Source organism: Pongo pygmaeus, chromosome 22 (genome assembly GCF_028885625.2).
Source record: "Pongo pygmaeus isolate AG05252 chromosome 22, NHGRI_mPonPyg2-v2.0_pri, whole genome shotgun sequence".
Classification (NCBI taxonomy): Eukaryota; Metazoa; Chordata; class Mammalia; order Primates; family Hominidae; genus Pongo; species Pongo pygmaeus.
In genome coordinates, this window is record NC_072395.2 from 49,282,741 (window position 1) to 49,293,779 (window position 11,039).

The 11,039-nt window shown below is 46.2% G+C and overlaps 1 protein-coding gene across 1 annotated transcript in view; it reads left to right on the plus strand.

Moving 5' to 3' along the window:
* CHAF1B (chromatin assembly factor 1 subunit B) overlaps window positions 1-10,672 on the plus strand; it is a 29,809-nt gene extending 19,137 nt beyond the window's left edge. The window contains exons 9-14 of the mRNA XM_054468404.2: window positions 2,598-2,667; window positions 3,202-3,293; window positions 5,319-5,460; window positions 6,742-7,173; window positions 9,140-9,234; window positions 10,119-10,672. Coding sequence (XP_054324379.2) covers window positions 2,598-2,667; window positions 3,202-3,293; window positions 5,319-5,460; window positions 6,742-7,173; window positions 9,140-9,234; window positions 10,119-10,210 — 923 coding nt within the window. The 3' untranslated portion in view covers window positions 10,211-10,672. The remainder of the gene's footprint in view (window positions 1-2,597; window positions 2,668-3,201; window positions 3,294-5,318; window positions 5,461-6,741; window positions 7,174-9,139; window positions 9,235-10,118) is intronic.
* Window positions 10,673-11,039: the final 367 nt, after the last annotated feature.

Consider the following 11,039-nt stretch of genomic DNA (forward strand, 5'->3'; position numbering starts at 1 on the left):
TATGTTACTTAAATAATTCTCAAGAGAATTAGACACTGAAGGCAGATAGGACAAGAATATGTCATTAAGAAGGCTGGGAAGTGTTGAGATTGGACAAAGACCTGTTCCTTTTTTTTTTTTTGAGAGAGTTTCACCTTTTGTCGCCCAGGCTTGAGAGCATTGGCGTGATCTTGGCTCACTGCAACCTCCATCTCCTGAGTTCAAGCGATTCTTCTGCCTCAGCCTCCCAAGTAGCTGGGATTACAGGCGCCCGCCACCATGCCCGGCTAATTTTTGTATTTTTAGTAGAGATGAGGTTTTACCATGTTGGCCAGTGTGGTCTCAAACTTCTGACCTCAGGTGATCCACCTGCCTCAGCCTCCCAAAGTACTGGGATTACAGGCGTGAGCCACTGCACCCGGCCTCCTCTTTTTTTCTTTAATTGACAGATGAAATTGTATGTAGTTGTGTACGACATGATGTTTTGAAGTATATATATGTTGTGGAATGACTAAATCTAGCTAATTAGCATAGCATGGTCTCACATAATTAGGATTTCTGTGGTTTGAACACTTTATATCTCTTAGCATTTTTCAGGAATATAATACATTGTTATGAACCATAATCACCATGTTGTACAAGAGATGGATCTTGCAAAGGGAGGGTTCTATTATTGAATGAGTAGTGCTGGGGTAGCCAGCTATGTGGAGGAAGGTAAAATTGGACCCCTTGCCTAGATGTAAAAAATAAATTCCAGGTGAATTCAGTACTTAAACACAAAAGGTAAAAATAGAAAACTCTTGTAAGGAAATATAGGAGGACATTCTAGGAATGGAGAAGACCCAAGTAAGACTGGAAACCGGCCGGGCATGGTGGCTCAAGCCTGTAATCCCAGCACTCTGGGAGTCCAAGGTGGGTGGATCACCTGAGGTCTGGAGTTCAAGACCAGCCTGGCCAACATGGCAAAACCCTGTCTCTACTAAAAATACAAAAATTAGCCGGGCGTGGTGATGCACACCTGTAATCCCAGCTACTCGGGAGCCTGAGGCAGGAGAATCGCTCCAACCCAGGAGGCAGAGGTTGCAGTGAGCCAAGATCGCACCACTGCACTCTAGCTTGGGCAACAGAGTGAGACTCTGTCTCAAAAAAAAAAAAAAAAAAAAAAAGTATGTGTTCAAGGATGCTTATTGCAAGCATTGTTTATAGTGGTAAAAAACCAAAAGCAAAAAAAATACTCATTAACAGAGGTTGGGTGAATGAATCTTGCGGTAAATATTATGCAGCTACAAAAAAATAATGCATCAGTGCTATGCAAGTTAACTTTCATGAGTAGTTGATTGAAACAAGCAAAATAAGGAGAAGTGTCAATAATACCCGGTTTTGTAAAACAAATGGACTCAATAAAAAACATCATAGAGGTATACCTGTGATTGAGTTATAACTGATTGTAATGATTATATGAGCATGGAGGAAATATACAGATGACATAATGGTTTGTTGAATGTTAAAATGGATTTCCTGGGGATGGAAGAATGGAGTGGGATGAAAAGAGGGGCCTGGGTGCGGTGACTCCTGCCTGTAATCCCAGCACTTTGGGAGGTGAAGGAGGGCAGATCACCTGAGGTCAGGAGTTCGAGACCACCCTGGCCAACATGGTGAAACCCCATCTCTACTAAAAATACAAAAATTAGCTGGGCATCGTGGCAGGCACCTGTAATCCCAGCTACTCAGGAGGCTGAGGCAGGAGAATTGCTTGAACCTGGGAGGTGGAGGTTGCAGTGAGCCAAGATCACGCCATTGCACTCCAGCCTGGGTGACAGAGCAAGACTCCGTCTCAAAAGAAAAAAAAAAGAGGGCAGCTGTGTAGAATGTATTAATAATAATAATTAAAAAAGACTATTGATACTGTCTACTGCCCTCCCTGGTAGATATGAAACAGTCATATGTAAAGTTATGTGTGTGTATATGTATCAAGAAATAGCATAAAACAGGGAGATGTTTCCAAGAGCAGCAGTGTATGATGGTCACTCTGACAGGGCTGAACTGTTTTAAGTACAGCAGGGGAGTGGAGAAGAGCTCTCAGATGGGGACTGTTCCCCAGAGCGAAGTCAGGTTCTGAAGGAGGCTGGAGGTTTCAGCAGAGGGCAGGGTCTCCTGGCAGCCTCATGGCTGGATAGGGAAGTTGGGGAAAGGCGAGTCTCAGCCTTTGGATGGCATCCAAGGCTGGAATCCAGGAAATAGAGATGAGGGTCCTAGGGAGAGAGGAGCCTGGGCAGCTGAATCTAGTCACGGTGCTTCAATCGAGGAATTGCCTAGAGGCTCAAAGGTGCCCTATGGCAAAGGCTCACTATGTTCTCCCGTCCCAAGATCAGAACCAGGTCCCCGGGGATTGCCCACAGGTAGGTAGAGATGACAGGTAGGTAGAACTGGAGTAAGGGCTGAGAACAGACAGTGCCGGAATATTTGTTTTTGTGCTCAGTCACAACATTGTCCAGAGAATATAACTTCGGGGGGAACTATTTTGTAAACCGGAACTGAAGGCTCTTGAGTTTCTGTTGGTGAACAGTTTGCTGAAACAGTGACTTTTCTTTCCTCTCCCTCCCTTCCCTGTTCCCCAGCTGGATGTGTGGAATCTGGTGAAAATGTAATGAATACCACTTATGTTTTCTCCAGGAAGAATCTTAAAAGGTATGCAGTTAAGGAAATGTTTGAAATGTTTACGTTTTTTTTAGACGGAGTCTCACTCTTGTCGCCCAGGCTGGAGTGCAATGGTGCGATCTCTGCTCACTGCAACCTCTGCCTCCCAGGTTCAAGTGATTCTCCTGCCTCAGCCTCTCGAGTAGCTGGGATTACAGGTGCCCGCCACCACCCCCAGTTAATTTTTGTATTTTTAGTAGAGATGGGGTTGCACCATGTTGGCCAGGTGGGTTTCAAACTGCTGACCTCAAGTGGTCCGCTTGCCTCGGCCTCCCAAAGTGCTGGGAATACAGGCATGAGTCATTGCACCCAGCTTGTATTTTTTTTTTTTTTAGTAGAGATGGGGTTTTGTCATGTTGGCCAGGCTGGTCTTGAACTCCTGACCTCAGGTGATCCGCCTGCCTCCTCCTCCCAAAGTGCTGGGATTATAGGTGTGAGCCACCATGCCCTGCCAAAATGTTTACCTTTTTTTTTGCTTTTGCTGAGTCACAGTGCCTTTTCCTAACACTGCAATTAATCCATTAGGCCCATCGCTCATCTTCCGTGTCCTGGAAAAGCCACTCTTGCTGTTCGCTGCTGTCCGGTCTACTTTGAACTGAGGCCAGTGGTGGAAACAGGTATCCTCAGAGCCTTAGGGGTGTATTATGTTTTCTCTCCGAAACAGGTCACCAGAGTGGGGTGGAGTTTCGGATTCTGTCTTATGGGGAAAGGTGGGTATCTGGGTTTGGTTCAGTTCAGTTATTTTTTAAATATTTTATTTTTACATTTAAATCTATTTATTTATTTATTTTGAGACCAGGTTATGAGACTGGTTAATTTTTGTATTTTTGGTAGCGACAGCGTTTCACCATGTTGCCAAGGCTGGTCTTGAACTCCTGGACTCAAGTGATCCACCTGCCTCGGCCTCCCAAAGTGCTGGTATTACAGGTGTGAGCCCCTGTGCCCGGCCCGGTTTAGTTATTTTTAAAAGCTGGAGCAAAGACTGGGGTTATCAAAATACATGTCAGTTTTTTTTTTTTTCCTTCAGGATATATTTTCTTGCTTAAGGCACTTTGAAAGGAATAGAAGTACTCCTTTTGTTTGTCTATGTCTCTCATTATCAATTTTCTTTTTCTTTTTTTTTGTTTTTTTTGATATGGGGTCTTGCTCTGTCGCCCAGGCTGGAGTGCAGTGGTGTAATCTTGGCTCACTGCAACCTCTGCCTCCCAGGTTCAAGGGATTCTCCCTCCTATCCTCCAGAGTAGCTGGGATTACAGGCACATGCCACCACACCCAGCTAATTTTTGTATTCTTAGTAGAGATGGAATTTTGCCATGTTGGCCAGGCTGGTCTCGAACTCCTGACCTCAGGTGATCCACCCGCCTTGGCCTCCCAAAGTACTGGGATTATAGGTGTGAGCCACCACGCCCAGCCATTTTCTTTGTTTTCTTGTGCTTGGGGTTCATTGAACTTCGTAGATCTATCAGTTTATGGTTTTCATTACATTTATTACATTTGGGAAGTTTCAGCCATTTTTCCTTCAAATATTATTTCTGTTATTCCCTTCTCTTATTCAAATACTCTCATTACACATGTATTATATTAGGTCCTTTGAAATTAGTTCCTGTCCTTTGATACTGCTTACTTTTTTTGTTTTTTTCTTCTTCCAGTGTTTGATTTTGGAAGTCTCTATAGCTGTGTTTTGAGTTTGCTAACCTTTTCTTCTGTATACTCTGCCCTTGGTCCCATCCAGTGTGTTTTTCGTTGTTGTGGTTCTCATCTCTAGAGATTCACTTTGGGTTTTCCTTACATATTCGGTGCCTCTCCATGCTCCATTTTTCCTCTTGCTGCTTTCTTTTTTTTTTTTTTTTTGAGAAGCAGTCTTGCTCTGTTGCCCAGGCTGGGGTGCAGTGGTATAATCTCAGCTTGCTGCAACCTTCGCCTCCCAGGTTCAAGTGAATCTCCCACCTCAGCCTCACAAGTAGCCGGGATTACAGGCGTGCGCCACCACACCCAGCTACTTTTTTTATTTTTAGTAGAGGCAGGGTTTTGCCATGTTGGCCAGGCTGGTTTCGAACTCCTGACCTCAGGTGATCTGCCCGCCTCAGTTTCCTCTTGCTTCTTAAGTATATAGAATGCAGTTATAATAGCTCTTTTAATGTCCTTGTATACAGATTGGTTTTGATTTTTTTTCTCCTCATTGTGGGTCATATCTTCCTGTTTTTGTTTGCCTGATACTTTTTGATTAGATATCAGACACTGAATTTTACCTTAGTGGATGCTGGATGTATTTTTATTATAAATATTCTTTTTTTTTTTTTTTTTTTTTTTTGAGACAGAGTCTTCCTCTGCCGCCAAGGCTGGAGTATGGTGGTGCAATCTCAGCTCACTGCAACCTCCACCTCCTGGGTTCAAGCGATTCTCCTGTCTCAGCCTCCTGAGTAGTTGGTACTACAGGCACACACCCCCACGCCTGGCTAATTTTTGTATTTTTGATAGAGACGGGGTTTTGCCATGTTGCTTAGGCAGGTCTGAAACTCCTGAGCTCAAGTTATCCACCCGGCTCGGCCTCTCAAAATGTTAGGATTCTAGGCGTGAGCCATTGCACCCGGTCAGAAGCCTTGTTTCTGCGGTTTTACTTTGTTTCTGTCCCCGACCCCCAGGTGTGGAGCTGATGAGTCTGCCCTATCGCCTGGTGTTTGCTGTGGCCTCGGAGGACTCCGTGCTTCTGTATGACACCCAGCAGCCCTTCCCTTTCGGTTACGTGTCTAATATACATTACCACACCCTCAGTGACATTTCATGGTGAGTGGCTGCTAATGAAGGAGAGTGAGTGAAGGAGACCGTGGCTGTATCCTGGAAGACACCCCAGGGTCAGGGAGCATTTCATTACTAAAGATGGCTTTGGGGGACATATTCACCAATTTTGTTTCTTATTTATTTTTTTGAGACCGAGTATCACTCTGTCACCCAGGCTGGAGTGCAGTGGTGTGATCTCGTTTCACTGCAACCTCCACCTCCCAGGTTCAAGTGATTTTCATGCCTCAGCTTCCCAACTAGCTGGGATTACAGGTGTGCACCACTACGCCTGGCTAATCCTTGTGGTTTTAGTAGAGATGGGGTTTCGCCCTGTTGGCCAGGCTGGTCTCAAACTCCTGGACTCAAGTGATCCTCCTGCCTCAGCCTCCCAAAGTGCTGGGATTACAGGCGTGAGCCACCACGCCTGGCCCCAATTTTGTTTTTTAAAGGAATCAACATTAAAAGGAAAGCCGTTTCTAGTTTGCCACAATACTTGCTGCTTATTTTCACACCGGTGGGTTTTGATGGCATTCAGATTGCCTTGTGGGGTTAACTGGACTTTGATAAACTGAGGGGAGGCCTTGTAGACTCCCTGGCCATCTGGGGACTCCTGAGGCCTCCAGGAGGAAGCCCTTTCCTGCATGCCCCCTGCTGCCCAGGACACGGAAGTGCCCCGAGCTGGGCCTGTGTAGAGGATGTCACTCAGCACTGCCCTTCCGCCACCTTTCGGTCCCCAATTCAGCCCCCGTGGCCTGCTTGGCCCAGTGTGAGGTTTCTTTTTGAAACGGAGTCTCACTCTGTCACCCAGGCTGGAGTGCAGTGGAACGATCTTGGCTCACTACAACCTCTGCCTCCTGGGTTCAAGCAATTCTCCTGCCTCAGCCTCCCAAATAGCTGGGATTACAGGCGCCTGCCACCATGCCTGGCTAATTTTTTTGTATTTGTAGTAGAGACAGGGTTTCACCATGTTGGTTAGGCTGTTCTCGAACTCCTGACCTCAAATGATCCACCTGCCTTGGCCTCCCAAAGTGCTGGGATTACAGGCGTGAGCCACTGCACCCAGCCTATTCAAGTGAAAGTTGCTAGTAGCACAGATACGTTGCAGCGACTTAGCAAATCGCGATGAAACTGCACAAATGAGTCGCTATCACACACTCTTTTCCAGTCGTATCTTTTCCCTGGTTTTTGCCTTCAAACAAGCTTGTGATTTTGCTCGAACTTCCCTCTTCTAACTAGATGTGAGAGTGTTGGTAAGGTCTGTAACTTTTCCCTGTTTTGGGGACGAAGGTCCAGCGATGGCGCCTTCCTGGCCATTTCTTCCACGGACGGTTACTGCTCATTTGTGACATTTGAGAAAGATGAACTTGGAATTCCTTTGAAAGAGAAGCCAGTTTTGAGCATGAGAACTCCTGATACAGCAAAGAAAACCAAGAGTCAGACACATCGAGGGTCTTCGCCAGGACCCAGACCGGTAGAGGGAACCCCTGCCAGCAGAACCCAAGACCCCAGCAGCCCCGGCACGACCCCCCCTCAGGCCAGACAGGCCCCAGCCCCAACAGCCATCAGGGACCCTCCCTCCATCACTCCTGCTGTCAGAAGCCCCTTGCCGGGGCCTTCGGAGGAGAAGAGCCTGCAGCCCAGTAGTCAAAACACAAAAGTCCACCCATCCCGGAGGGTCACTCTGAACACACTGCAAGCCTGGAGCAAGACAACACCCCGGTAAGAACTTGTTGGAACAAGATGTCATTGCAAAATGAAACACAAATGCAAACAGAACGCTCCCACCCTGCTGCGGGTGAAATTTCAGGCGGCGAATGCTTCATGCCAGTAGGTTGCCGGAAAGATTCTTAACATCAAATCCGAGAGTGTCATTTCTTACATATAGGCCTCTGTTTGTTCCTCCAGTTCCTGCCTGTTAGATAAAGCCCAGGCTCCTATGCACACACACAGACTGTGATTTGGCTGCAGCCTGTCATCCAGGACTGTGGCCACTCTCTCTCCCGAGTCCGTGGCCTTCATCTCTAGCCTAGTCCTGAATGTCATCTTCCCAGAGCACACTCTGCCCTTTGAGGCCTCTGTCCTTCCCTTCTCTGGAGAAGCCCTGGACCTCTCTTCCTCTTGGTGATGCCAGGAGTCTCCTGAAAGACCCATTTGAATGTATCCTCTCTGTTTGCAGTCTTTGTGGCCCTTCAGCCTTTCCCTTGTCACCACACATCAGATTCCATAGCAGGTGCTTTGATGCTTGAGTTTCCCCTGCTGGTTGTGAGCCCCCAAGGACAGGAAGCAGGTCCCATTTTTTATTTATGCTGTTCTGCCCAGGATGTAGGCAATTCCAGGAGTGTCTTCCTGAGACTGCGTTTGATGTCTCCAGCAGCCTGGTCGGTGAGAAACAGGGGTCCTGATCTGATAACAAATAATCCCCAGGAGGTGCAGAGTCATTTCTTCCCTGCTTACGTCAGTGTGGCTGGCACGCACGCCTTTGTCTGCCACTCCTACTGGATACAGAGCCACTTAGCACATCCTGCCGTCAGGCAGCACAGCCTCCCGTTTCCATCCTTCCCCTGCAGCTGATGTCCGGTTACCCCTCTGATCCTGTACAGTTCCTTCTCCACCAAGTCCTCTGCCTCCCAACCTTCCCATAAACTGAGTCAGGAGGACGGCTGGGAAGAGGGATGCAGAGGGGAGTGGTGGGGATGGCAAGCTGGACAGAAGCGCCCTGTGCCTCTCAGCCTCTCCTGCGCCAACAGGTCTTCTTTGGCAAGTTCATAATATGTGTATGGGTTGCTGGCTTTAACGCCCTCTTAAAATCTCTCATTTCTTCTGCAGATTAGCAATGTATTTTACAATTTTTCTATTTTTATGTGACGGAAGGTATTCCTTGAACTATTTTTGGTATTAAATTATTTTCCCCCTCTTGATTTCTTCTGAATTATTTACCAAGCTTCTTGAAGGTATAATCTTTTGCAAACAAGAATAGTTGTTGAAAATTAAGACTCTGGGTTTTTATTTATTTACTCATTTGAGACAGGGTCTTGCTCTGTTGCCCAGGCTGGAGTGCGATGGCATGCTCTCTGCCCACTGCAACCTCCGCCTTTTGGGTTCAAGTGATTCTCCTACCTCAGCCTCTCAGGTAGCTGGGATTACAGGCATGCACCACCATGCCTGGCTGACTTTTTGCATTTGTAGTAGAGATGGGGTTTCGCCATGTTGGTCAAGCTGGTTGAAAACTCCTGACCTCAAGTGATCTGCCTGCCTCAGCCCCCCAAAGTGCTGGGATTACAGGCGTGAACCATCTTGCCCGGCCCAACACTCCGGGTTTTAAAAAAGTATTACCTGTGTTTTGGCACTTTCCATATATAGAAACCATATCTGACTGCCTTTTACAGCAGCCAGCAGAGTGTTCACAAGACCATGGGTAATGAACAGAACACAGGTTTTGAAACTTTTCGATGACTGGTTATGGTTTAAGTTGACTGTTATAAATGTGATGGTTTAACTTAATACATGAATGTAATCCTCAGTTATTAAACAAGTGGGCATATCTTACTATTTAGTGCCTTGAACCATATGTTCAGCTGAAAATTTAAGTATTTCCTTTGGTAGTTTTGAAGGTTGGTATCATACATAAACAATTCCTGTGACACTAATGAGCCATCACCCCTCTACTTTTTTTTTTTTAATCAAGGAGAATGAACTTAACACCCTTAAAGACAGACACTCCACCAAGTTCTGTACCAACCAGTGTGATTTCCACCCCTTCTACAGAAGAAATTCAGTCAGGTAAGTAATATTGTTACTGGTTTAATATAATGAAAGGTAGAGTATCTTCTCTTTTGTTCTTTTGGAAATTAATGCCGTCTAATTTCAAGTCAGTTCTGAGACAGCAAGGATGCATCTTATTGGAACCATTGTTTAAACCCACTGGCTGCCTGTTTACGCCTCAGCAGGGAGGCACCTGGCCAGTGAGAGCATCCCGGTGAGCCAGGGAGCGGGTTCAGTAGGAGATCGTCTAGATCAAGTTTCTCCACCTGATGACTATTGACCTTTTGGGCCAGATAATTCTTTGTTGTGGAGGACTGTCCTGTGTATTATAGGATGTTTTGCAGCATCCCTGGGTGCTACTTCTTGCCCATGACATTCTTTTTTTTTTTTCTTTTTTTTGAGATGCAGTCTTGCTCTGTCGCCCAGGCTGGAATGCAGTGGCACGATTTCGGCTCACTGCAACCTCCACCTCCCATGTTCAAGCAATTCTCCTGCCTTGGCCTCCCGAGTAGCTGGGACTACAGGCATGCGCCATCACACCCGGGTAATTTTTGTATTTTTAGTAGAGTCGGGGTTTCACCATGTTGGCCAGGCTGCTCTTGAACTCCTGGCCTCAAATGATCCACCCACCTCAGCCTCCCAAAGTGCTGCGATTACAGGCGTGAGCCACCGCGCCCGGCTTGCCCATGACATTCTAAAATGCCACTAGACATTGCCCACTGTCCCTTGAGAGGCAAAATCGCCCCTGGTTGAGAACCACTCTATAGAACTTCCATTATATCAGTATAGGATCTTGCCAGGCAGCTCTGTTCCGTGTCATGGCTCTGTATTCTGTAAATGTCAGCCCTTGACTTCCAGAATTCTTCATTTACTTGCCAACGTTATGTTTGTTAATGTTGTAGAGACACCTGGAGACGCTCAGGGCAGTCCACCAGAGCTAAAGCGGCCCAGACTTGATGAAAACAAAGGAGGCACGGAAAGTCTGGACCCTTGATAGGACCTCGGCTTCTGCTCGAAGCCTACCAGGCCCCCGGTGTGTGCGGGGAGACGGTAAAGCTGGAGGTGCCTGAGACCAGGGCTTCCATGGAGCGGGACACACTGTAAATGGATTTCTATAACAGAAGTGACATGTGTACTGATTTTTCTCCAGAAATATGGATGCTGTTGTATTCAGTATCCATTTTTAACTTGGGGACATGAACGTTTTAACATAGTAAATCCTCTTTTTGATGAGTTTCTGAAACTGGAGCGGTTCAACGTTATCCAGTGTGAGAATCAGTGAGTCCTCCCTGGCATCCTCGGGAAAGTGCACACACTTCATGGAGGGACTCCTTTTCAATAACAGTTAGGAAGATGAGAAAGTAATTTGAGATTTTACTCTGTTGAATTTTAGAGTATTTGAAGTGATTGTTAGATTTCACTTCTAAGGAGTTGATTGATTAAACTTTGGAAGGTAGTTGTGTTTGTTTTCTGATTTTAAAGGTAACGATGCTTATTCTGTTAGTAACTAAGTGAAGTGAAAAAGATGGGTATCACCCATCATCTTCCCACCAGAAGTAACCCTTGTTAATGTTGTAGTATATTTCCTTAGCATTTTTGTGGATCTATTTATTCTAAAAAGAGAGTTGAGATTTTATACATATACATTTTGGTATCTAAATAGGTTAGTTTTTTAGACTGGTTTTTCAAAGCAAAAAAAGTATCTTTTTTGTTTTTTGAGAAAGGGTCTTGCTCTGTTGCCCAGGCTGGAGTGCAGTGGCGCTATCTCAGCCCACTGCAGCCTCGACCTCCTGGGCTCAAGCGATCCTTCCACCTCAGCTTCC